Here is a 24714-nt window from a genome sequence, read left to right on the forward strand (position 1 = left end):
TAAAACCGATAAAATTAGATATTCAATAACGGGAAGGGGGTGTTGTATCTCCGCCATTTTGGCGCTTCGGTTATACGAGGGGTCGGGCGAAGGGGGACCGCGCATGCGTAGTAACCTACCCGCACCCAGCTTAGGGTCGGGACCTCCGCAAGTGCGATGTCTAAAAACACGTTATTCTTTCCCCTAAATCTACTAACCTAGTACGTCTTAATAAACGGGATAAATAATACACGCCCTAATTTCGTGAAGAACGTCTAATCGCCCTCCGATTTTCTTTGTTTTCGCGTTAATCGTTGGCCTTCGTCTGATTCAACATTGCGAACAATGACAGGCAACGGCTGATCAGAAAGTGATTCATTTGTGTTATATTTATTATGTTGATCGTTCCATCAGACGTCTTAATGAGTAGACAATGAGTGAGAGCATCCGTTTTAGCACTAAAACTGTTGCGATGTGGGTGACCAAGTGACATTATGTTTTAGTAACATCATCAAATGACAACAGTAATGGGATGACATTAAATACAGATGGAAAAGGTTTGGCGTCGTGTCGGTCTCCATTCCTCCCGTAAGAAGAGGGATGGAAGTGGTACTAGCCAGGAAGTGGCGTCATCGGTTCCACAGGAAGCAGAATATCAAAACATTCACACATTAAGAACAGCTGATCTGATTAGACAACGACAGGGCGAGGAGAAGTCGACTTTACGTTCTTCGTACATAATAAGAAACGGAGATAATTTTATTTTGGTTGAGAGAAGACGAAGGAGACGTCGCAGAAGCGGCACGAGAGCATCATCCGGCGGAAGACACCACACTCCCCCCGTTGAGGAGAGTACTCGCACTGAGCAGAAACGCCGCCGGCCACCAACTAAGCTTAAGATCTTTGGAATACAGTGGCCGCTGCATTCCAGTGATACAAGGTTTGTGTTTAAACTACAGTAGCTTGAAATGTACCTAAAATTAATCTAGATTTACGTAGAAATGGAGGGAGGATAAGTGCAAATTCATTGAACGTGGTTGCAAATAAATTTCCCGCCCATAAATATTCATTCGGTTCTTGATAAAAGAATAAATATTTATATTCTATTTATAGTTCTCATGTGTCATTATTTTAGTAATCGAAGTTAGAAGAACAGCAGTGTGTTATCAGTTCTTTATTTTATTAACGATTTTAATAGATATGTTCATATTTATTTAATCTTTTTTTTTTTTATTCCGTAAGCTGATAGCCTTGAGAGGCTATATCAGCGGAACCGAACGGGTAGGTGAGCTCACGGGGCTCAAAACCTGGCGAAGTTGCTAACACTGACCCTAAGCAAGAGCAGTACTTCGCAGAAGCTACCACCGTATCGGAAACGCGACCCACTGAGAAGATCCGGCGAGAAACTCAGTGGGCTGTGTCTGTGGGTTAGTTTACTCGTCGAGCCCTTCGTCGCAAGCGACAGACTTTCCTCGCCCACCTGGCGTCGCTGGCTCGACAGATGTGACCGGCCCATTGCCACTTCAGCCTGCTAACTTTGAGAACTATGTCGTCCACTTTGGTTCTCCGTCGAATTTCTTCGTTCCGGATTTTGTCTCTTAGAGAAATACCGAGCATAGCTCTCTCCATCGCCTGCTGTGCGACTCTTAACCTATCGAAGCAATAAAAAAGAAAAAAAAGCGGTTTTGTTAAAAATTGAAATGGTAGTTAGTAGTACTCTTCTGTATATTGAATTTTTTATATGATAATTATTTTTATCATAACGTTTATTTTAGTAAGCATAATATCTAACTAAATAATCATATTGGTCAAAGAACTAATATATTACAAATTATACTTTAATAAAATTTCGAATTACAATATAAATGAGTATACATATTGGTTTACTCTTTCCTCACGAAGTAGTAAATAAGTAGTACTGTAACAATGGATCTAGGATTTCCGGGATCCAGTCTCAGTGCTTTTAGGTCCTTCAAGGACGAGCGCACTAACTCACTGAAATAACTAACTCAATGAACTAAACTCAGAGACACAGCCCAGTGGGTTTCTCATCGAATCTTCTCAGTGGATTGCGATTCCGATCCGGTGGTAGATTTTGTTGATGGCTAGTGTTAGCAAATTCTCTCAGGTTGACCCGTGAGCTCACCTACCTGTCCAGGCGTAGCTGGTAAAGCCTCTTCTTATGTTACCAGAGAATAGGTAGGGAAAAAAAGAAACTAGTTTTTTACAAAAGTATAGTTTATCGGGCGGAGAGTTACTTTCTATCCCGAATTCATGACACGGTATCCATTTTCGTAGATTTACAAATATATTATGTAATAAAGTTGAAATTGTATTATTCGATTTACAATAAAAATAAAGAACTAAAAGTATGTATTGTTATCAAATTAGTCAGTAAATATAACTACATATATGTAACTGTACTGAGACCTTAAAACTTATATCTCAAGTTGTGTGCCGCATTTACGTTGTAGATGTCTATGGGCTCCAGTAATCACTTAATATCAGGTGGGCTGTGAGCTCGTCCACCCATCGAAGCAATAAAAAAAATACAAATCAAAAAGGTATGTTAATTTTCCGTGAATTTACAAATTTTCAACAGGCACACTTCAATTACTCGCCGCTTCTGCCGAGGGAGGAGATCGCGAGAGGACAACGAACTTTACCGCTCAAACAGCTTCAAGTTTGAGAGGTTCACCAGAGACTCGGCAGCCGATGAGTTCGCGACTGGATCACAGGTGAGGCTAATTTTTATTATGCTTCATCACTACATAGTATAAAACAAAGTCGCTTTCTCTGTCCCTATATCTCTATGTATCTATGCTTAAATCTTTAAAACTACGCAACGGTTTTTGATGCGGTTTTTTTTAATAGATAGAGTGATTGAAGAGGAAGGTTTATATGTAAAATAACATTCATTAAATAGTGAAGAAATCAATAATAAATTACAGTTTCCGAAGCGAAGCGAGGGCGGGTCGCTAGTTAACCTATATTTTTTTATTGCCCTTATTGGCAGACGAGCGTATGGTCCACCTGATGGTGAGTGGTTACCGTTGCCCATGGACGTCAGCAGGCAGAAATAGGCAGGGTGGTGGTACCTACCCGCGCGGACTCACAAGAGGTCTTACCACCAGTATTTTTTTTGTATTCGGAAATAGCTTTATTATGTTATGGTACTATTTAATTAGGGTTTTTGTATGTGTATATAAATTATTTTACCTTACCTTACCTTAATTAACGTAAAATTGTAAACATACTTTGGTGTTTGCATTTTTGCCAGTCGTCGCAATAGTTTTGGACTTGTTTTCGCTATGAGATAAGTTTGTTTTATTTGTTTGTTATTTGTATAATGGACATAAAAAAAATCTAAATCCGATGGCTCAGACCAATAATTTTGATAATTAGATTAAAATAAATTTTAAAATAATAGGTAAGCGTTCTTCTCCTGCGTTACGGGTAGTGGCAACACAAATACAAGACAAGAAAAAGTGTAACAATAAGACACTAAATTTCATTGACAAGTGTACTCTGTCTGGGAATTGGAATCTCTTATCCAGTAAAGGTCACTAACCAACGAATCGACAGCAATGAAGGGAATTTAAAATATCCATATTTTAATCTTCACTACGAAATCGAATTTCATACGTCGTCGCGTCATCTGCTGACATGAGCCGTGCACGAGTTTGTAAGGACATGATATTCCTCCCAGTGCTGTCGCCTTCAAAGCGTTACCCACTTATCTAGATGAGCCATCTTTCCTACAAAGGACTCACTTTATGGAACGTGCCATAAAAGATTTCCGTGAAAGGAATTTTCTATTGAACTTCCGACATAATACGTTAGCATCGGGTTACTTTAGAATTTCGTAAATATTCGGTTTCATTGACTTAATTTTTTTATTGGCGTAGTTGGCTAAACGCGCTCAGGATGCTCTGTCCCCGTTCTCTAGAAGTTCAATATCGAACTTCAACAGACGATTGTAGTATCTACCACCATGATACTGATCCGTGCAGCCTTGTAACTTGTACCATGTGAGTGAGGTTACAAAAATGACAAACGAACGATGATTGTTACAACAACTATCATTACAATTCGTTACCTATTATTTTTATCCACCTGCCTAAGTCAAACCACATTTTACAAAATTTACAAGCGACTTGAATCGATTACTTTGTATTTCGTATTTTTTTGAGATAGTAGTTAAATAGTTTATCGAGCTTCATTAAAATTATAGGTATAATATAAAGTTCAAGATAATACCTATTACTTTTATTACCAAAAACAACAAAAATGTAACTAAAAGTTATTCACCGCCACCTCTTGTAAAACCACAGAACTAAAATTTCTTTTTATCTGAAAGTTGGTTGCACAATCAGTTTTGTTGCTTAAGTTATCCAATAGATGGCAGTCACATTTAATTTGGTTGCTTTTTCATAGAGGACGCTCTTTCATTCAATTATTTTTATATTAACGAAATTTGACCCTAAGCTCCTTGACATTGAGAATATAAAAAATAACGAAAAGCCATAAGAGCGTGTAATTTTGGAGGTTATTTATTATTTTATGTCGTTACCTCACGTGAAATATGTTCAAAAGTACTTGCTTTTGGATGAAATGAATCATCAGCTTTTTTTTTCTTTTTTTTTATATCCTTTATTGCTGATACTAAGCAATGATAATGATTTTACATACAGCAGCAAATTGTTTTAACTTAATCGCATATATCTATAATATATCTATTTCTATATCTATATATCTATATCGAAATACCTCGGATTTCCCGGTTCAGTGATCAGCGTGTCCTGTGACATATAACTAGGCCTCTTCCAACTGTTTCTATTCTTCTGTATTGGTAGCTTTTCTGGACCACATTGTCCCTCCAATTATCTTGACATCATCTGTTCATCTTCTAGCTTGCCTACCTCAGGCTACCTCTTTTTCTTTTGCCATCACGTGGCTACCATTATGTTATAATAATCATCAGCCTTAGTTATGATTAAATGTATTGAACCTATATCTTATTTTAGATAGTGGAACCGTTCATATAGGCAACTTATGAGTAGTTGCCTATATGAACTTCGAAATGTATCCTGCCTATTTCTACTACGAAGCGTTTGACAAGAAATTTTATAAAAATATCAAAGATAATTTTATTTAAAATTTTCGCTTTTCTTTTTTTGTTTACCTTTCTTATGAATGAATAAAGAGATGAACTAGACAAATGCGTTGAGCTACAGTGAAGAAAATTTGATAGTCGACGTTGATAATGCGCTGGTGATCTGAAATGAAGGTTAATAATACTGTTCCTTCGCTGGTCTCTTGCTTTTAGTGTGAGCAATGACAACTAGAGTGCAAGATTTTTTACCATTTGAGTCTTGTATGTATAAGATTATCTTGTTAATTTTGGCTTTTGTCGGATTTATAATCAAAATTTGACTTAGTAATCATTTCGTTCGACGCTAAGATTAAGAAAAAAATATATAAAGTGTTTCGGAACTTTGTAACGTGTATAAATCACGTTATCCCCGGTGCGACCATGATTGCCTCATCAACATACTAATGCGGTGCTCCAGATGCCGCCCCAGACGGTTCGATCCAATTACACTAGGGATAAATGGAAAAAAATCGCTTTATTTGTCAATCCCGTCAAGTTTTCTATAGTTAAGTAGTATTTATTTATGTTCCGTCTTAGATATACCAGATATTACATTTGTCGGCACCCGTCGATGTAATTATAACCGATTAATTGAACTCATCAAGTTAATTAAAACAAATTTTAGGCGATGTAAGATTTTTGCAGCCATTTCTAAATGAGTTATACCTACGTTGAAGTGCTAAATTCTGTTATTATATGTATTTAAATATTACTCGTCCGAGATATTTATTGTATTCAAAGTGTATTGAAATTACGATAGATTAAAAGACAATTTAAAATAATTCAAGTCTAATACAATCTATACTCTATACTAATATTATAAAGAGGAAAGTTTTGTTTGTTTGTTTGTATTGAATAGGCTCCGAAACTACTGAACCGATTTCAAAAATTCTTTCATTGTTTGGAAGCTACATTATTCCCGAGTGACATAGGCTATAATCTTTTTTTATTATTTAGTATCCTTACTAAAACTCCAATAATGTAACCTAAGGTGTAAAAAATTACCTAAAATATTATTTAGGTACATCGCGTGCCCTGCGAAAACTTTAGATGATAGAATAAAATAATGTACTGCGACTTTATAGAACACATTATTATTGACAAAAGTGTTGCGGCAGCATATCTCTAACCATTATAGTTATGCCGCAATAAGTGTTATTTTATTTTAAAAAATTAAGCGTCAAATATCGTTGTAATTTTTGTTAAAGACCCGAGCGGAACCAGACCGGGCCGCTTGTTAAAAATAAACTGCATGGAGATTCTTTTTCATTTTCATTTTTTTTTGTCTAATACCAAATGGCAGATAATGCAGATTAAAACAAAAACAAATTTGATTTGCAAGCAAGGTTCGTTGGTTTTGCTGACGACATTAAGTAAAATACGACTAAAATCCCTTAATTAATCATCCGAACGAGTAGTTTTTAACTCCATTACAAAATGCGTATTAAGCTAGGCTATTCCGTGCAGTAATCAAGTTCGGTTTTCGGATGCGACGTATAATTGAAAATGGCGAACGGTACGATGTTCATTTTCCACTAATTAATCGCAGCGATGACATCCCCACCGACTCCCCTTGCTTATTGTTATACGTACGATGCGGCAACGCACGTGTCTCTGGGGTTGCAATGGCATTCTAAATAAATAATAGTTTAAAGAAACTAACAAGAATAAGCTTTTATAGAAAATCCAACTAAAAAAAATAGAAAATAAATTTTAATAAATTTGAATTAATAATCGTGTAAGAAAAAAATATTTTATTTCATTTTTTAGTTTAATTTCAATTTTTTTTTCAATTTTTTTTTAAATATTGAATTATCATCGGTCCTTAATAAATATACCAAATTTCGTGTTAATTTGACGTTTTGAAGGGGGTCAAAATCATGTTCAAAGATTCCGTTACATACATACGTCTGAAGCTAATAAAAGCGTATTAAAACTGAATCCTATTTTAAACTAAACAAAATTCGTGATACTTTGAATACTAGATTTCTTATAAATGAAATACCTTTTGTATTTTAGCGTTCCAAAGAACTTATCGCGACTCTGGACATTGATAGTGGCGAGAAACAAAGCTAAGTCATCGCGTGTTTATGACAAATTTCGAATATTATCGCAAATTGGAAATGGCTGAAAAAATTTCAAGTGCAAATAAACAACTAAAATCTATACTAATTTCTATACTTTTATAATAATAATATTAAAGCTGAAGCTGAAGAGTTTGTTTGTTTGAATGCGCTAATCTCAGGAACTACTGGTCAGATTTGATAGTCAGATAGCCCATTTATTGAGAAAAGCTATAGGCTATATAACATCACTCTAAGACCAATACAAGTGAAGCACCAAATAAATAATGTTTCAAAATAGGGGTTTAAATACCTCCGTAACATTCTATAATTCAAAAATATTTTTCAAAAATATTTTTTTCTTTCTACGTAAATACAGTGGAGGTAAAATTTAGCGTTATGCCAAAGTAACTATTCCACGCGGACGGAGTGGCGGGCTAAAGCTAGTATAATTATAAATATACGAAAATCTACATGAAATTTCCCAACAGTTATGTTTAAAGCAAAATTTGACTTGGGCTGGTAGCCCGATGGCAAGGATAGGGTTGTTGATTTTCATTTATTTATTAAAGTGATGTTATTAAATATGTTTCGCAGAATGGACTAATATTTTCATTATTTCTTGACATAGTGAGTAATCGTGCAAAGATAATGCGCAGCACGAAACGATGACAGTTCCAAGACGTCTTCACTCTTCCTAAGTCAGGCGACGAATGCATAGATTATACACTTAAGACGAATGTGTTTCGAATTTCGGTTCCACTCGAACGACGACACCTCGACTCTGCCGAAGCACACCACCCGAAGTGAGCCGATGTTTGACGATTAGTTGCGGCTCGCATCTACTAGGCGGCACGCTTTCGCTTCGTTTGTCGTGTTCGGATGAGAAATATTATTAAAAAAGCAGTAATGCGTTTCGGTTTGAATCACTTCGATAAAGCGGCACGACACGAGAACCCTCTCATCGTGGCCGCCGGTAACTACATTCCCGATCCTGCGGACAGAATGGAAAGCAGTCGACGTCGCCCAAAACACGTCATCTCGGATCCTCCCGATCCACTAACGGTGCTTCTAGGCACTTCAAGTACCGGTCACCGTTCTCGTCGAACCCGTCGCTTGCGACGAAGGGCTCGACGAGTAAATTAACTCCCAGACACAGCCCACTGAGTTTCTCGCCGGATCTTCTCAGTGGGTCGCGTTTCCGATCCGGTGGTAGATTCTGCGAAGCACGGCTTTGGCTAGGGTTCGTGTTAGCAACGTCATCAGGTTTGAGCCCCGTCAGCTCACCTACAAACGTTAGGGTTACGCTGAAATAGCCTATCAAGGCTCTCAGCTTAGGTAGGAAAAAAAAAAAAAGGTTTGAAGGGTGGGGCAGCTGTTGTAACTATACTGAGACCTTACAACTTATATCTCAAGGTGGGTGACGGATTTACCTTGTAAATATCTATGGGCTCCAGTGACCACTTAACACCAGGTGGGCTGTGAGCTCGTCCACACATCATAGCAATGAAAAAAAAAACTAATTATAAATCCAGATGTTCAATTAGTTACAAAATTACATTATATAATTCGATGAAGAGACATCCCTATTCCCAAGTTGAGAAGTTCGGTTTTTTGCAATCATCGAAGAGTGCCTTACTGCGCCTCTGTGCAGCGTGTCAGACATATTGAAGTGACGTGTTAGATCTCTGCGGGGTCTCCGAATAAATAAATGTGCACTCGTAATATAGATTATTGCGGAAGATATTTATATCCTTAGAGAAAAGGTCGATTTTATAAATTATTAGATTGACTACCCGACCGTAGGAATGTAATCGAAATATTTTAACGAGATCCTTTAAAAATCTCAGTAAATGACCACCATTTTACTGCGATTATATTTCATTCCATATCATCTCATTTCATTAAATTCATCCCAGTTGATTAATGTCTCAAATTAATCATCTTCATTTCATTTCACTCCATATTATCATTTTTCATAAAATTAAGAATATAAAGTAAAATAAGACATGACTTAAAGATCTTAGTTACCAGGTCATAAAATCTCTTTAAAAAAATACTGCCGAAAATTTAAAACGTAAAAATAATTTATAATGTGTTTAATAAGTAATGTAATATAATTACTTAGAATTGTTTATGCCGCTACAACAATAAAATTTATATTGTTTCAACTGTGGTTTTAATTACATAAAACACGACTTTACGGCGAAATAAAGAAGGGACTCTATATGAACTCCCTTACATTAAAACACGATTAAAATATGTTAATAAAGTTTATACTGACTTTTGTGTATTTCAAATGCTGACTTGTATCTTAGTCGATCCCATGAGGTCAATTATACCAATTAAAAGTTGTAACGTCATAACCAAAAGGTGAAAAAACTTCAAAGTTTCTCATAATATTTACGGCAATCCTTTGTTTACTTTTGATTTATGTCTTAAATTTGATGTTATCTGTGGCTTTATGGAGTTGTTTTAGCACGTAAGTATTACTTTTCGGTCTTATTTAAGACAAAGTATTTATAAGTGTCAGATGTAAATTCTAAAATTAACACAATCATTCGTCATTTTAATCCCTGTAATATTTTCACTCTCGCACTTCTAATATCTCACTCAGTACTATTTTCTTACATTTTCGTTAGACGTACCTATATATGTAGACAAGATCGATCGATCGAATAGTAGATACATTAACGATATAATTTTGTGTTTATCATTTTCATTTTATTAATTCCCACTTTTCGAACACAGAAACAGATTTTCTTGGTAACAAAGGCATTGATTATTCGTTAACATTTGATAACAGTGCTAACCATCGTTCCTTAAAAAAATTAGTCCTAAAAAATTTTTCGCGCGACATTCTAGTTTCGTAATGTCGTTTGATAAATGATTGAAATCAATTTATGAATCGTATTATCTTATCAGATTAGTTCAGGTCAGATAATATTAATGATGATAATTTTTTTGGCTGTCAAGATGATACGATAAGTGAGCGCCCGAAAAAATATGAAAATATACGTAAAATTATCATAAAAAAAACCCTAAAATGAAGTGTTTTTTTCTGGGTCGTGAGTCGAACCCATTTTTTTTTATTGCTTAGGTTGGTGGACGAACTCACGGCCCACCTGGTGTTAAGCGGCTACCGGAGCCCATAGACATCTACAACGTAAATGCCGCCACCTACATTGAGATATAAGTTTTAAGGTCTCGTATAGAGTTACAACGGCTGCCCTACCCTTCAAACTGAAACGCATTACTGCTTCACCGCACGCATTACTGCTTACCTGCGCGGACTCACAGGAGTTCCTACCACCATTAATTACGCAAATTATAATTTTGCGTGTTTGATTTTTACTACACGATGTTATTCCTTCACCTTCGTACCACAACGATCTGTAGATGTTAGGAGCGGCTCGCGGTCCTAAGGATGGTATTTAGGGCTTTATCCACTAAACGATTCCCCTCCATTCTCACCCGCCCGATGCCTCCAAGCTCAGAACCTGGGCAGGGCAAGGGGGTCACCGCGGTCAACACTGCAACCAGATGCGCGGATCACGCCAAGGACGCCCGGCCGAACCGCTGAGGCGAAACGAATGCTGGAATGTCAACCGTCTCGGTACGGCGGCCTGTCAGGCCACCCAAGCGATGCCGCTGGTATGGTACCCCGGGATACCCCGTGGGGTTGGAACCAGTAAAATGAAGGGCCTAAGTGACATAGCTTTTTTTACTGAATTTAACTTCTTTTTGGCAAAAGCTTCTGTTTTCTTTATACTAATTTTTCACAGTATATGCAACATATACGAGTATAAACAAAAACCGTGGTTTTTATTATTTTAGTATAGCTATAAACTTTGACTAACAGTGCTTAAACAATTTAGACGTCATTTAAATCCAATGGCTAGAAAAAAGTAAAAGGCGGGCACCGTTGTTTATGCTATTTTTTTAATAAAAAAGGGTTCTTTTGGAGGGCCACTAACTTTAAAACGGTAAGATATAAAATATAATGATAAGTCAATATTTAGGTAATATCTTGTAAAATACTAAAATAAAGTAAAATTACCTAAATCTGCGGGGTGTTTTTGACGATTTGGTGGATTTAATTGATGTTTTAATTTAAAAACCAAATTTTTTGATTTAAAACTTTCCATTTCCCTTTTTTCATGTCCTTGTATTTAAATGTATTTTCGGGGGTTCACTTATCGGGTGAAGGCATTGTATAGTGTAGCTATATTTAAGTATATTTATGTTTGTGGATTTATTAGATGATGTATGCAGTATATGTCGTTTCCTATATATACATAAGTATATGTGGACTTATTTTTGTTCTTTTATCGAGTTGTCACAAAAATCATAATCTCACTTATCTGGAAACCACCGTCTTAAATTATATTAAATCATTTCTTTGCAAATTTAGTTATCTGCTATTAATATTGTTTCAACAAGAACTTATTCTGTTATACAATTCTAACTAGAGTCTAGTTACGAAAGTTCTGATGTGCATGTTATGTTAATAAAAACAATGCTCATCAAAAATAAACTAAAAATTCGTTTACAGTAGACGTATCTAATTTTAACTAATCTCCCTGAAATACTTAAACTAAAATACACAGCTAAATTATTTCGGAGCTTAATATTTACTGCTTAAGATTTAAATCAGCTCCATTTCTATTTACTTTTATTTGTCTACACAATTCTGGTGAATTTTCTTCGGCCTTATTGATAAAGTTGGTTAACACGCGATACCCTAAACCTCTGGATAAAGGGGACAAGTTGAAACACCGTTTTCTCGTTGTTTGTCAACTCGCCTTATAAATAACGGGATTGATTCTTGTGTTTCGTAAATTGTACGTTGAAAGGAAGTAAGAATTTATTGCTTCTTATCATCTACTTTATTGAAAGTGCCTGATTATTTACGATGGCAATTACGGTTTGTTTATCAGACGTCTTTTTAAATTTATAATCATAATTTTACGGATAGCTTGATAAGATTATGTTTATTGTCAGCTGCGTGTCACTATGATCTATATTCCATTAATTATACAATTATATTCGCCTTCATATTTTCGAGAAACATATTTAGCTAAAAAAATATATAATATATTTTATTTCTTAGATATGTGGACTAGCTCACGGCCTGGTTTTAAGTGGTTACGGGAGCCCAAAGACATCTACAACGTAAATGCCGCCACCCACCTCGAGACATTAGTTCTAAGGTCCCAGTTTTAACAGTACAACGGCTGCGCCACCCTTCAAACCGAAACGCGTTACTGCTTCACGGCAGAAATACAAAATAAAAAAGACCTAATAAAAGACCTAAACTTTTGTATAAAATAAACTTAAAACAAACAAAAGGAATCCGTCTGACGGGGGACAAATCAAAGGAAAAACAAAATTGTTATTTTTATTTATTCCGAGAATTTTCATATTTATCTACCCTTTAAAACTTCTCTGGAACTTCACAAGATCAAAATTAGCCAAATCGGTCCAGCCGTTCTCGAGTTTTAGCGAGACTAACGAATAGCAATTCATTTTTATATATCTAGTCAGGTCATAAGTATTGTCACACAGTAAAAACTTTTCTTTTAGAATGCTGGCCACAAAAAAGTTTATTGAATTCGAATTTCGAATTGTTCATGAAAATAAAAATGTATACTTTTAGAATTTTACTCATTTTTAAATATGGAGTGGACGCTTAAAGAAGACCGTGTTGCAGTTATTGCGTTGCATCGTTGCGGTTACGCGCCAATTCAAATTTTTAACATACTGAAAATTTTGAATATAACCAAAAGATTCGTTTATCGTACCATCAAACGATACAATGAAGACTCTAGTGTAGATGACAGGTCAAGAAGTGGTCGCCCTCGGTCTGTTAGGACTCCAGCAGTGATAAAAGCTGTGAAGGCGCGAATTCAAAGAAATCCCAAACGTAAGCAGAAACTGTTGGCCCTTCAGATAAGGCTAAGTAGAACCACGGTGAAAAGGGTGTTAAATGAAGACTTAGGGCTTCGGGCATATCGAAGAAAAACAGGACATTGTTTGAATGCTCGTCTAATGGACCTGAGACTGAAGAGATGCCGCGCTTTGTTGAAGCGGTACGCGGGAAAAAAATATCGGGAAATTACGCGGGAAACAACCGTATTCCGCGTGTCCAACGAGGTCATTTTCCATCCTCGCTCATGGTATGGTTGGGAGTTTCTTATTGGGGCTTAACAGAGGTACATTTTTGTGAGAAAGGTGTAAAAACGAATGCAGTTGTGTATCAAAATACAGTCCTGACGAACCTTGTGGAACCTGTTTCTCATACCATGTTCAATAACAGGCACTGGGTATTCCAACAAGATTCGGCGCCAGCTCATAGAGCGAAGAGCACACAAGACTGGCTGGCGGCGCGTGAAATCGACTTCATCCGGCACGAAGACTGGCCCTCCTCCAGTCCAGATTTGAATCCGTTAGATTACAAGATATGGCAACACTTGGAGGAAAAGGCGTGCTCAAAGCCAATTTGGAGTCACTCAAGACATCCTTGATTAAGGCAGCCGCCGATATTGACATGGACCTCGTTCGTGCTGCGATAGACGACTGGCCGCGCAGATTGAAGGCCTGTATTCAAAATCACGGAGGTTATTTGAATAAACTTTAGTGTCATAAGAATCTATGTTTTGTTAAGTTCATTTTGGTATATGAATGGTTACATAATGAATAAACTTGTTTCAATTATTTTACATTAAACATGTGACAGAATTTATGACCTGACTAGGTATATATATAGATAGATATATAATTTAGAAACATATTTTTATTGTTTCAAGTGATTGTCTTTTAGTGTTGTTCGTAAGATTAACATTGACAACTAGATTTGCGAGTAAAAACGAAAAAGTACTATACGCCCAACACAAACTTAATAGTAATATTTTTTTAAATTTCGAATTTTCTGAACACGTTTGGAATGCAAACAACATTATAATTATATAACACTTCGTAATTCCTTTCGTAACTACTCGAATGCACATTATCCCTTATCTCAAAGTATGTTTTAACACGACAAAACCGCATTTACACCGTTTCATAATACGTAAACTTCGATCGTTCGCTCCTCCGGTTTACCTCAACAACAAACTTATGATTTACAGTCAATATACGTGAATGAGATCCCGGTTTTACGCGATAATGATCCACCAAACTATTAACCGAGACAGTTTCGGAACTGTGATGAGCTTTTTATGATCACTGAAGTCGTTGAGGTCGATTAATATTGTTGTTGTACGTTTAACTACTTATAATAATAGGTCTGTATTTATGTAGTTGCCGTTTTACAGTGCTGGCCATTTGAAACGTAATTTATATATGGCTGGCAATACATTCTAAATTCAAATGAATTTAACTTTTAAAATCTTCGAATTTTTTTTTTTAAATTCAATTTTTTTATTATTCATAAATGTTTTGGTTTTCGAAAATTTTTTATTTGTTTATCAATATGGACACGAACAAAATAGGAGTCATCACGAATTTGAAGTCATCGTGGCGTAAAGGATAAAACGGCTGGTGCATACCTATCGAGTAATGCGACTATGTTTGTGTTTGAATCATCACAGACAGGTACCGATTTTTCTAAAGACGTACCTAACAAATGGTCACGAATGACTTCCACGGCTAAGGAATAAAATCCTGTAATAAAAATAAAATCCGCAAAAATTATAATATACGGAATTATTGGTGGTAGGACATCTTGTGGAGTCGGCACGGATGGGTGCCACCGTCCTGCCTATTTCTGCCGTGAAGCAGTAATGCGTTTCGGTTTGAAGGGTAGGGCAGCCGTTGTACTGTAAAAACTAACACCTTAGAACTCATGTCTCGAGGTGGGTGACAGCATTTATTATATAGATGTCTATAGGTTTTGGTGGTCAGATGGAATCTGGTGGAGCGTGTGATCGTCCACTCATAAAAAAAAAGTAATTACGGAATAGAAATTGTGAATTTTGATCTTAAAATATGAGCCCCGTGGTCGCCCGAAATGTGAAGTCAACAACGACTTAAAGGCGTTAGTGGAAGCTGACCATACTCAATCTACCGCTGAGCTAGCAGCAGATTTAAAATTTAGCATCAAAACAATATTACTCCATAGAGGCACTATAAACTGCCTTTGAACGCAAGAAGAAGGGCATAGAAAAATTCCCACTGCACTGGCAGAGATGCTTCGGTACCAAGCATATTTTGATAGATAGAAATTAAAAAAAAAATATAAAAAAAATACTTTAACTTTCTGTAGGTATACTAAACGGCAATGACCTAATATTGTTTTTCTATTACGGGTCATAAATCTCTGAAATTCATTCCTGTATAATGCATCCGGAGTTATGACACTTCCTCAACCTTTTAGGCAATAGATTGATTGTGTCCTTGAGTTGTTTTACTTGAGCTGGTATCATCCTACATAGGTTGGGATAGTGGATATATGTCACTACGGTCTTTCACCGAAGCGTCTAATGCCAACGTCTAGACTAAACTCAAAGAGGATTTGGAGGAGAAGCGTTGCAAAAAAGCCCTCACAAAAAAATGATCCTCCTCCTCACAAAAATGGTCCTATAGGATTAGTGACATGACCGTCGTTCCCATCAGTCGGCGGACCGTCAATTGCTGGATGTGCCTTTATCCACTCCGGCATTGCCAATGTACTCGCGCGACCGTATTTTGTTTGCAAAACCCTGAAGTTCTAAGGTCTCAGTATAGTTACAACAGCTGCCTCACCCTTCAAACCGAAACGCATTACTGCTTCACGGCAGAAATAGGCAAGGCGGGGGTACCTACCCGTCCGAACTCACAAGAGGTCCTACCACCAGTAATTACAACATCATACATCTAATTGAATATTTACGTGTCTCCATCTTGATCTACTTATAAAGTCTTGTGTTTGAGTTAGTTAAACGAAATATTCCTGCTCCACCAATGATAAAAATCGCGACCCTGTTGCAACAGCTTAAGGTTTTTTTTTATTGCTTTAATGGGTGGACTAGCGCACAGTCCGCCTGGTGTTAAGTTGTTACTGGAGCCCATAGACATCTACGACGTAAATGCGCCACCCACCTTGAGATATAAGTTCTAAGGTCTCAAGTATAGTTACAGCGGCTGCCCCGCCCTTCAAACCGAAACGCATTACTGCTTCACGGCAGAAATAGGCGATTTACCGGAATTCACATATTTTTAACCTTAAAAGAAAGTTTCCCCCTATCGTTTTTTCTACCTATAAATCCCGTAGAGTATTCAGACACTAGAACGACATTTCGCTCAGAAACAACATTCTGTTGAAACTTTAAAAGCGCAGCGCGAAACAAGGAGGGTGCTCTCGACGTAGTGAAATGAAAACCTAACAACCGATGTTGGGTGAAAATCAGTCAGATACGCTTTGATGTTACGTTCAGTCACATTAAAATTTACATATTTTTTCTCCGTGTATTTCTCTATTTGCTTTTCTTGACTTTGATATCCTTTCAATACTGGGCATTCAAAGGAATTGCTACTACGGCTTTTACAGAGATCTTGTTTACGGCGTGTGGTGAATGCTGATCACGGATCGGCGCCGCGTTTAGCATTTTTTAATTGTCTTGTTACTTTTGCGGTAGGCAGCGGCTTGGCTCTGCCCCTGGCATTGCTGAAGTCCATGGGCGACGGTAACCACTCACCATCAGGTGGGCCGTATGCTCGTCTGCCTATAAGGGCAATAAAAAAAAAAGTTATTATCAGAGAAATTAAAATAAGAAATCTTTTACAGACTAGCTGACCCGGCAGACTTCGTAGTGCCTCAATCGATAAATAAAAGACCTAAACTTTGTATAAAATCAACTTAAAACAAATAAAAGGAATCCATCCGACGGGCGACACATCAAAGGGAAAACAAAATTGTTATTTTTATTTAATTCCGAGCATTTTCAAATTTCATATCTACCTTTTAAATCTTCTCTGGACTTCCACAAATAATTCAAGACCAAAATTAGCCAAATCGGCCAAAAAATTGATTATAAATTATGTTACAATTATTCATTGCGTAAAATAATTGTACAACAAAACAAATAATATACGTATTAAATTACTAGATAAGTAGTAAGTAGTAAGGATAATAAACGTCTTTAGACTTGTTCCGTAACTCTCAAACGACTATCATACTTTCGGTTTCAATTCTAAATAATTCGCAGTATATGCTGAATGAAACGAATGAATGAAACAACTTACAAATAGCTAGTGTCGTCTAATCAGACAGTTTCCTTGAGTAAATTTTATGTGGAAGTACGATGTAATTTGCGTAGACGCTCCAGTCGCGACGCAATCAGCCGGCCGTATTGTGTTCCTTGGATTAAGTTTCTGAGTACATTCTCAGTACATACAAACATATTCTGTAGGTGGAATTTCAGTATGCGACTTACTTGTTTTCACTCTTGACTTTAAAAGCCGTGATTTAATCTGAATTTCACGATATTTCTAAGCACAAGTTCGTAGACCCAAAGGCAGCTTGGTTTGAATGTGATTGCCAAATAAGCTTCCAGACATTTTCGATTCAAACTGGCTAGGACAATCATTTTTATTTAAACGCCTTTTTTACATTTACATATATTCAATTTTATTGGAGAGAAAAATAAATTTTGCGTAAATAAACAATTTTTTTTCAAAATATTAAAGTTCTGCATTGGTCAATTCAAATCGATAGTGCCGTAAAAGTTTTTGCTGGATAATTGAAAATTGTTTCCAGTAACAAAAAATTCGTAAAATATTTGGTGAAATTGGTGGCCGAGTAACATACAAGTCGTATACACAAGTAACAACACACAGGAAGTCGTTAGTAGATTGTTTACGGTCGTGTATCATCAGCGGACTTAAAATTCCATAAATTAGTTACCATTAACAAACCGTATCGTAGGATGCGAAAGGCAAGAGACAGAAAAAGAATGGGGTGCCTTTGAAGAGACCTACACGCAGCATTGAGTGGATACGGGTTGAAGAAGAGATCAAATCGTACTATATGTTTGTGCAATGGGTGATATTTAAACGGTCCAAAAAAAACACATAGCTGCAATAAATATTAATCATAGAACGGGGACATATTTGTAGTCATCGTGGCCTAAAAGATAAGACGTCCGATGCATTCGTGTGTAGCGATGCACCGGTGTTCGAATCCCGCAGGCGGGTACCAATTTTTCTAATGAAATACGTACTCAACAAATGTTCACGATTTACTTCCGTGAAGGAATAACATCGTGTAATAAAAATCAAACCCGCAAAATTATAATTTCCGTAATCACTGGTGGTAGGACCTCTTGGGAGTCCGCACGGGTATGTACCACCACCCCGCTTATTTCCACCGTGAAGCAGTAATGCGTTTCGGTTCGAAGGGTGGGGTAGCTGTTGTAACTATACTGAGACCTTAGAACTTATATCTCGAGGTGGGTGGCGCATTTACGTTGTAGATGGGCTCCAGTAATCACTTAACACCAGGTGGGCCGTGAGCTCGTTCACACATTTAAGCAAAAAAATAATAATTGAATTCTTGGTTTTCTGTTTTTCTTGTTAACTATAAGAATTAACGTTGATGAGTACCTAAGCTGATGATAAAAAGATTAATCGTTTTAAATACCTACAAAACATTTTCACTCGTCACGCTTTCAGTTCGGACGGCGAGATGATACAATTAAGCCGAACACGCACTGTTTATATCGGACATATTGTTGCACATGCACTTTTTTAAATCGATTTCTAAGATAAATCACGATTATTTTAGTCGGTTTTAGACAGGCTCTTTCCTTTTAGGTTCCGTAGGCTAACGCCCAAAAGTAGGACCCTTGTAATTTTTCCGTACTGTATGTCATAGATATTGAAGTAGGAAGCCATTCACATTGCATAGATGAAATTTGGATGCCACATATTTTATGAGCCGTTAAAGGTATTTCGATATCACTTTTGTTTTAAGATGATTAGTAATCAAATGTCATCGTGGCCTAAAGGATATGGGCCTGGTGTACTCCTATCGACCGACGCGATGATGTCGTTGTTAGAATCCCACAGCCTCTAACCAATTTTCTTAAGAAGGTCACACTCAATTTGTTCACGAATGATTCAAATGAAAAGTTATATTTTGTATAGTTATTATACAATTCAGATATAGAACTAAAGTCTTATGGTGGATGATGGCAATGATGATATCCATGAGCTCCGCTAAACACTCAATACGGCGTGATTCGTAAATTTGTTCAATGTCAAAAAAATCAATTGTTAATTATATTTTATAATTGTTTACTTTTAAGCTAAATCGGGTATATAGCATCCCTTATATTTCATCTGAAACTTATAAATGGATTCTGATTTGAATGATGCGTCACCGAGTTGTTTCTATCTATTATCTCGCCTATTGAGCTATAAAAAGCCATTATTCGTATACAATTGTATCTTCGACCTCATGTCTTAAGGTGACTTCGAGGACTCTTGTTAGTTTTCCAAATAGTTAAGTTTTTCTAATGTTTATAGTAAATGTCAGTGTCTCTCCTTTCTTTTAAGAAGTTATAAAATTTGAGGGTATTTTTTTGCTACGGGACTAGTTAATTATCGTACGTAGTCAAAATTACAACTTGCAGAAAGTTTTGGGATGTGAAAATTATGGTATTCACTATTCATAATATATGATGACATGTTTTTGTGATATTTTTATATCCTGTCTTTGTGGTACAAATTTTGCCATACTTTTTAAATTTCGTTCTCAATATAAAACTGGTGTTACTTATACAAGGAAATTACTGAATCAATCTCAGCGATAGTCATGGCGTGACAGGGATTTAACAGTAATCCAAAAACATTTATCCAACTTTAAACTTTAACATTTAATCCAACTTTTAGCATTTTAATCAAATACCTATCCTACTAAATGCAATTACTGTCCATTAACATTTTAGAATCTTGAAAAATCAATCACAGTAAATAATTTAAACGTATATAGCTGGCAAATAGCTCTTCATCGACGGTCCCGCTCTTCCTAATGGTGGTAAATTTTCTTTTCTTCCTGATGGTGTGAGATCTTTACGAATCTGATCTAGATTTCTTTCTTTGTTGAAATTTCCATTGTTCCTTTGTAATACCTTGTAGTTTCTGATGACACCATGAAGCTCTTCCTGGGACATGTTCTTTTTATTTTCACGTTTAAATTCTTGTGAATCAATTTCGGGTTCTTCTTCGTAGTGATTCCTTAAATTGTTACGATTTAAATGTGTTTTATTATATTGATTATTATTCAGGACTTTGTTGCTATTTTTTAGTTTGTTAGATTCGAAATAGTTCTTGGCTGATATCAAATTTATGATGTCGGAGACTTGAAAAGGTCTGCTGTTTTCGTTATAAATTTTTTTTGGATCCGTTTGGATATACTTTGGATGGTTTTCTACCTGTTTTTCTTTTAATGATTTAGTATCAGCATTATCTTTCGGAGTAACAATTTTCTTTTCTTTCTGTCTCTTAAAAAAGCGTTTCAAGAAAATGTTCTCCTTTAAGTTGTCATTAAAGTTTTCGGTTGTTGTTTCTTCATGTGGTTCACCCGTTTGTACGGTGATAGGACTGAAATCGTTATTTTCATTACGAGCAACAATATCTGAGACTTCAATGCTATTGGCAGTGCTTATATAACTAGACTCTGAAGAAACGTCAGTTTTACGGGTATCAATAATTTCATTCTTTTTATTAATGTTAGGCCAATTTAAGTACTGTTGTTGCTGATTTACGGGTGAAGTATTTAAATAAGTCGATTCTGGTTTGTATTGTCTATTTTCAACATCTGAATTTACGATTTTAGTCATTTGAACGTTATTATTGCTGTCAATATAATCATAGGATTGACTGACAGTTTGACTGGGAGGTATAAATTTATTTTGAGTAATTATTTTGGCTCGCACTTGAGACTCTTCATCATTGCTTGGGAAAAGCTTTTTATTATCAAAAGCGTTTGACTGACTTTTATAGTTACTATTATAATTATTGGCCCAGTCGTTGTTATTAAAATTATTCATATAGGACTGTTCATTGGGTGTTGAATTACTTTCTGTGGATGTCGACGAAGTGTAAAAATGTTTGTTAATTCGATCCAAATGTACGTTATCTTGTTTGATATTTGCTAAATTAGAAAGTTGGTATTTTCCCGTCGCTTCATTGAAATTGTCCCTAGGTGCTAGAGTTTGCGTTTCTATCTTTGAATGTATCATATTTGTATATTGCTCAGGAGTCATTTCGTTAAAGTTTATCAGTACGTCATCATCTTCACCAAATGATCTTGATATCGAGTTTTTATCAGGAGTCTGGTTATTGTCTTTATTGGCATTGTATTGCCATTTTAGTAAGTTCTTATTTTCAGGTTCAGTTTCTTTAATGACAGCTTCATAATTAACTAATTGTGGCATTGTTGTCTTCTCATTTAGTCTGGTTATTGTTGGCTGTGGTGTACTTGCGGAGGGTATATGAGCACCTTGTGAAGCCAAAAATGTTATTTGTGGTGATATAGTAGAGCTTTGTCTAGTTTTTAGATGTTCGGAAAATGTTTCCGAATAAGATTTAAGAGGTGACTGTGGGCTTGTGGCTGCTAACAAATTATTGTGTGAATTTGCTCCCTCTAGGAAATTGAATGAAAACGATTCTGGAGTTCTCCCAGTAAATAGATTATGTGTAGGCAAAATAGTAAAAGTATTTTTTTCAGTATCTTGATATATATCATCTTCTTCGTTCCAGTTCTTAAGATGGGCTGGTTTTCTTGCCTCTTCAGCTAAGTTGTGTTGCACAGCCCTGAGAAAAGAACAGATCGAATTTATGGTTGATTATATGCATTATAAAATGTAATATTTTATATTAACTTATAAACTATTAATATTTCAAAATATGTAGCTATAAATACGTAAGTATGTACGTGAAAGTATGAATGAAAATGATTAATGTAGATAGCAGATATTATAAAGAGCCCTAAATAGCACAGGCCCGCAAAAGTCAACTTTTCAACTAGTATTTTTTACCTACCAGTAAAATTACACTTGAAACTAATTATTTTTTAGGATCAAGACATTACGTTACCTTTGAATAATTTCAGGTACAGGAGGAGGTACGGGTAAGTGGTCACCACTAGCTCGGAATCCATTCGCATCAGCAATATAATGTATTGAATACGTTTGCCCATCATCACCAACATACGAATATGATCCTTCAACAACTTGTTCTGGTTTATCATTTCCAATGTTCTCCATACGGCTATGTTGTACATAGTGAGTTTGATCTGCACCTAGAGCTCTAAAATTAATAGTAATATTGTACAAAAAATAAGGGTAAGCTTTCCAGTGTATTATAGTTGTATTGTCATGATTGATCTAATATCAGAGACGCACATTTAAAAAAAAACATACTTACTCATAACTGAAGCTTCCATCTAAATCCATTTCATTAGACAAGCGTAGTATTGGAATAGCTGTCTCTGTTGTGGACGATATAAATAAGCTCGGTAAAGGTAGATATTGAGGAATCGGAAAATTTCCTGATTTAGCTTGGTCGATTCCTTGGTCATTTCTTTTTTCTGGGGATACCACAACGTTTCTTTGAGGTGGTTTTGGTAAACCATTTTGGATTTGTCTATTGTTAAGTGTGAACTGTTGTGGCTTTCTTATTTCAGGTTTCATATCGATTCTATCAATAGGATGTTGGTATTCAACTGTTTTTGGAAGGCTTCTCATATCCAGACGTTGAGTTTGAAACAAGTTTGTATTCGGTTCAGTTCGATTATTTTTAGTGTCAAAAAAAGAAAACCGCGGTGGTGAAGGTCTTTTGTCTTCTTCATCGTCTTCGTCCTCGTAATCGTTGCGCGATGGAGGGCGGAACGTCGACGAAATCATAATTGGAGGAAATGGTGTAGGAAACGATGTTGGTGCTTTGATAGGATCCAGTGGTAAATAAGGAAATGGCAATTTGTTCATTTGATTTACAGGAAAATACGGTGCGGGAGTGACCGTTTCAGGGGGAAGATAAATTGAATTCTCTGAAGCCGATACACCTGGACCGGGCGTTTGAAAACGTGATCCATAATTTTGTTCATGGCTTATTGAAACAGATATTAATACGATAAGTAGCCTCTGAAAAAAAACAGAAAAGGATTTACCTTAAATTTAAATAATCCTCGATATTACTGTCACTTTAACTCAACACCCACACTTACTAGCATCATTTTCTTTGTAGTTCTGTAGTTTGATTTTGTACTCTCACGTCACACTGTAACAGTAGTAGAAAACTGAATGATAATGAAATTGAATACCGAATAAATTTATACACACGCGAGATTCTCGTGTCCAGGCATTCGTGAAATATCGTTAGACTTGTAATTACGGTTTCTCCTCGCTGTTTCTGTCATATTCACTGTACTATCATTAAGATATACAGTAGTACGGTATGTGATGAAGTTTACATTCGTAGCTCTTCTAATAACATATTTAATGCGGTGTGGTATAAAACTTTGCCTTTTTGCTTTGCTCCTTAAAGTGACGATACGTTTTTGAATCTCTTTACTATGCATGTATATTAGTTAGGAAACTGAGCAATCTACGCAGATTGATTCGGTCACCGTCCTCGTCGAACCCGTCGCAAGCGACGATGGGCTCACCGAGCGAATTAACCCATAGACACAAACCACTGAGTTTCTCGCCGGATCTTCTCAGTCCGGTGGTAGATTCTGTGAAGTACTGCTCTTGCTATGGTCAGTGTTAGTAATACTCCGGTTTGAGCCCCGTGAGCTCACCTACTAGTTAAGGTTACGCTGAAATAACCTCTCAAGGCTATCAGCTTAGGTAGGGAAAAAAACGCAGATTTTGCTGATGTGGTTCACTGAATGAATTCGGTAGTTAACCGGTGGTAGGGCATCTTCTGAGCCCATACGGGTAGACACCACCATCCTGCCTATTCCAGCTACTAGTAAAAAACTCGATCCGAGAGTTATTTTTCCTAAGCTAACACTGGTTTGTGAATCATTCGTTTCCATCATTATTTTCAATTCTTCATTATAATTGTTTTATGTCTAAATTTTGACAGGATCTTTTTTCCTCATTTATGTAAATCAACGATGTATAAAAAGGCACCATGCTTTCATTAACAGAGGAGAACACAACGAAATGTAAGCAAATGAATACCTAATATCGATATAAGATTTTATGAACTTTAATTTAAAATCAACTTGTATTTATGAAGCCATAAAACAGTTTATGTACCCTTCCATTAGGAATAGATGGACTTATAAAATTATTCAGGACAAATGTTCTGTTGTAAGTAAACTTTAAGCCCAAGCTTCTTTTTTTTCGTTAAGTGATTCATAGTGGACTAAATATAGGACGATATAAACAACATTTAAAATAAGTAAAAATCTTCTTTATTTATTTTTAAAGAATGCAGTCACGAAAGATAAATCAAGTGATTTTGTTCACCGAAAAATACCGATACCCTTAATCGAGAAGTTTCATTAATTAAAGTTAGCCC

The 24714-nt window shown here is 36.1% G+C and overlaps 2 protein-coding genes across 2 annotated transcripts in view; one reads left to right on the top strand and one right to left on the bottom strand.

Annotated features, from left to right (window-relative positions):
- The first annotated feature begins 116 nt into the window (after positions 1 to 116).
- hwt (SH2 domain-containing adapter heavyweight) overlaps positions 117 to 24714 on the top strand; it is a 244783-nt gene continuing 220185 nt past the window's right edge. Inside the window, exons 1-2 of the mRNA XM_089736248.1 lie at positions 117 to 919; positions 2582 to 2717. Of these exons, the coding sequence (XP_089592374.1) occupies positions 528 to 919; positions 2582 to 2717 (528 nt within the window). The 5' untranslated portion in view covers positions 117 to 527. The remainder of the gene's footprint in view (positions 920 to 2581; positions 2718 to 24714) is intronic.
- On the bottom strand, positions 19969 to 23898 carry CPR20 (cuticular protein RR-1 motif 20). The gene is made up of 4 exons (XM_028181931.2): positions 23408 to 23898; positions 22609 to 23324; positions 22279 to 22491; positions 19969 to 21996 (listed from the first exon to the last, which is right to left on the bottom strand). The coding sequence occupies exons 1-4, from the start codon at positions 23414 to 23416 to the stop codon at positions 20157 to 20159; spliced, it is 2778 nt and encodes a 925-aa protein (XP_028037732.2). The 5' UTR covers positions 23417 to 23898; the 3' UTR covers positions 19969 to 20156.

Source organism: Bombyx mandarina, chromosome 21 (assembly GCF_030267445.1).
Source record: "Bombyx mandarina strain Sakado chromosome 21, ASM3026744v2".
Classification (NCBI taxonomy): domain Eukaryota; kingdom Metazoa; phylum Arthropoda; class Insecta; order Lepidoptera; family Bombycidae; genus Bombyx; species Bombyx mandarina.

Coding starts and splice junctions, on each gene's coding strand:
- CPR20 (XM_028181931.2), bottom strand. Junction 22,492..22,608: donor GATGGAAGCTTCAGTTATGA/GTAAGTATGTTT, acceptor TATTAATTTTAG/AGCTCTAGGTGCAGATCAAA. Junction 21,997..22,278: donor GTACCTGAAATTATTCAAAG/GTAACGTAATGT, acceptor TTCTTTTCTCAG/GGCTGTGCAACACAACTTAG.